The 3,193-nt window shown below is 40.0% G+C and overlaps 1 protein-coding gene across 3 annotated transcripts in view; it reads left to right on the plus strand.

Annotated features, from left to right (window-relative positions):
- Positions 1-3,193, plus strand: part of LOC107657682 (TBC1 domain family member 31-like) — a 12,364-nt gene extending 9,171 nt beyond the window's left edge. The window contains exons 18-22 of one of the 3 annotated variants that reach the window (XM_016445866.1): positions 1,339-1,479; positions 1,894-2,085; positions 2,447-2,600; positions 2,667-2,732; positions 2,876-3,193. In XM_016445866.1, coding sequence (XP_016301352.1) covers positions 1,339-1,479; positions 1,894-2,085; positions 2,447-2,600; positions 2,667-2,732; positions 2,876-3,015 — 693 coding nt within the window. In that variant the 3' untranslated portion in view covers positions 3,016-3,193. Of the gene's footprint in view, positions 1-1,338; positions 1,480-1,893; positions 2,086-2,446; positions 2,601-2,666; positions 2,784-2,875 lie in introns of all 3 variants that reach the window. The other 2 variants (XM_016445865.1, XM_016445867.1) reach the window with 2 other exon arrangements.

A 3,193-nucleotide genomic window follows, 5' to 3' on the forward strand; every position in this document is an offset into this window, starting at 1 on the left:
TGGGACACATAGTTACTTTATACAAATCCAAAAGTGAGGCACCAAAAACATAAACTTAATCTCTGTTTTTTTCTCTCTTTCATCTCTAACTTGGTTTGAGATAATATTGAATCAGATAAGCTAAATGGATAGTTTGTTACTGGGTGTTATATGTTGTTTTTCAGGACCAGTAATGGAAAGAGTACAGTAATTAATGCCATGCTAAGGGAAGCTGTTCTGCCCAGTGGAATCGGCCACACCACTAACTGTTTCCTGAGTGTGGAGGGCACAGACGGGGAACATGCCTACCTTACCACTGAGGACTCGTAAGAGAGTAAAAGCATTGAAGTATGTCACAAGTTTCCAGAGCTTATTATGTTTGTAAACTACAGTTGTGCTCACAATTATTCATACCCTTGGTAAATATGATCAAAGAAGGCTGTGAAAATAAATCCGAATTGTTTATCCACTTGATCTTTCATTCAAAATGTACAAAAAATCTAACCTTTAATTAAAGTAAAAAAAAAAAAAAAGTGAAAGTGGGGGAAAATCGCATTATGAAATAAATATTTTTCTCTAATACAGTAAGAGGACGTGTGTCTATATCGTCCTAATGCACGGTGAGGAGGAGAGTTTGAGTGGCCAAAGACTCTCCAAGGATCACAGCTGGAGAACTGCAGAAAATAGTTGAGTCTTGGGGTCAGAAAGCCTCAAAAAAAAAAAAAGATATATATTGTTTGGGAGGGTTTCAAGAAAAAACTAGAAAAAAAAATGCTCTCATCCAAAAACAAACTCCAGCATATTTATTTGCTAGACACAACTGGAACTTTAAACTGGACTGGGTTCAATGGTCAGATGAAACTAAAAGAATTAGCTTTTTAGCAGCAAACACCCAAGATGGGTTTGGTGCACACAGGGATAAAAAAGTACCCCATGTGTACAATGAGATATACTGCTGGATCTTTAATGTTGTGGGCCTATTTTTCTGCCGGAGATCCTGGATATCTTGTTCAGCTAGATGGCATAATGGATTCTATAAAATACCAATGGATTTATCTCCCATTTTAAATTCTTATTCTGCAATGAAAGGTTAGATTTTAGTAATTTTTAAAATAAAATATCTAAAGGATTGATGATACAGATTCATTTTCACAGCCTTCTTTGATCATATTTACCAAGGGTATGAATAATTTTGAGCACAACTGTACCTGGAAGTGTCATGTAATCCTGAAGACCTCGATCAGCTGGTTTAGGTGTGTTTAATTAGGGTTTGAGTTTAATTCTGCTGGAAGGTGGGCCTCCAGGAGCAGGATCGGACACTCCTGAGATCATATCTAATCATTGTGTTTTGACAACTAGCAACTGGCCAAAGAGCAAGAGAGAGTGAGTCAAACGGTGAGAGCAGAAGTGGATACGAGGAGATGCAGGGCTGAGATCATAGATTCTACATTTCAAAACCTCATTCAGACAGATGCAGATATCAGCCAGAAAAACAAGAAGGTATGTCTCGCTACAATTTTCATGAAGTGCATATGATTATCTTTGTCAGACATCTTACTCCACCCTGCTCCGGTTTCCTTTCTGCATTCCCTTTCTTTCTGCTTAACAGACTTATGTGTTGGAGTTGATAGTAGTGTTGTTTTTGGCGGCCTGTTTTAATTTTAGTTTTAGTCTAGTCTTTGTGTGAAACTGTCATTCGCTGTTCCGATGAGCATGAACGGTATATGAGCGGAGCACTCACATGGGCCGCGAGCGACTGAGCGGAGCACACACACGCATAGAGCGGATAACACGCAGAGCGTCACACCACGTAACTGAATCCTGAGCGGTGAACAGTCATAATTTTCGTTGACGAAAGCAACACTAGTTGATAGTTGAATAAAGTTTGCATGAGACTAATTAAAACTCTTTCAGATGCTGGAAGAGTCTCTGGCAGAGGTGGGACAGATGGAAGTGGATGCTGATTGGCAAGCCGAGGTGAACAAGCGACTGGAAAAAGCAGAGAGGCAGGAGAAGCAAAGAGAGCGACTTGTGAACTTCAGCAAACAAACACATGCTAAAGAGGAAAAAGTAGCCCAGCTAATGCTGGAAGTACAGGGAAAGCAGGTGAGAATTCACATGTTAAAGGCATGTGACACATTAGCGAAATTTCAGTGAAATTTTGCAGGCAAAAAAGGTCCATTGTATATTGTCAGTACTGTAGTGGTGTATGTAGCACAGCAGAAACGGAAGTCACTTTCAAACCAAGCAGCTTTCTGTTGGTCAACGTGGTGAATCCAAGTGACCAACCTTAATCTGTTGTGAAATCTGCGTGGGAAAAACTTTCACCCTTGCACAAAATTCCGAATGACAATGGTCAATTTGACTGCACCTTTAGTGTTTTGTTTGCTGTTTCAAGTGGACAAAATTCATAAAAAATATAACTTTCAATAGAACATGCAAAAGAATGACATTGTTTCCATCTCAGTGGGATGATGTAGTAGCTAAACAAGCTAAACTGGAGGAGAAAAGACGGGTGGCCACCACTGTTAACGCCCGGCAGAGGTCACTTATCTCTCAGGAAACAGAAGAGACTGAGAAACATCATGGCAAGCTGCGAAAGAGTCTAGAGGATTCATTAAGTGAGTTAAGACAAACACTTCTCACAAAATGTAATAAAGGATTTGATTGATTATATTGGTTTGTAGATCAGCAGATGGAAAAGAGACTCCGATCTCCCTGCTCGTCTAGAGGCCTGCTGCACAAGACCCAGAGTGAGACCACCAACATTTCCTTGATCAGTCAGTCAGACGATTCTATTGGCTGTGAGTATTATTAGTATAAACAGTCAGTTTAACTGTCATAAACAAGATTTAATAAAGCAATAAAATGTCTTCCATGTGTACTCCTACTTTAGTTTCTTTAGATCGTGGCCGAGGGGAGCTTGACTCTAAGGAAAGGGAGTTGATGCAGGAAATCAGAGAACTGAGGACGAAATTAGCTGCCAGAGCGACTGACTTCATCTCACCCTCAACCAGCTCTGTACACTCCCACTGACCACACAGTCACCACCAATACTCCACCAGTGTGTGTGGAACCAGGCACACGTTAAAGAGGATCTGAAAGAAAATGTTTTTAGATCATATGAGATGCCTGCTCAGTTTATATTTGCTTTACAATGACGCTAATCCCGATTGGACAGATTTATTAATTGATTTCAGATTCATTCTGATGA

The sequence above is a fragment of the Sinocyclocheilus anshuiensis genome, unplaced genomic scaffold (genome assembly GCF_001515605.1).
Source record: "Sinocyclocheilus anshuiensis isolate Anshui unplaced genomic scaffold, SAMN03320099.WGS_v1.1 scaffold43, whole genome shotgun sequence".
Classification (NCBI taxonomy): Eukaryota; Metazoa; Chordata; class Actinopteri; order Cypriniformes; family Cyprinidae; genus Sinocyclocheilus; species Sinocyclocheilus anshuiensis.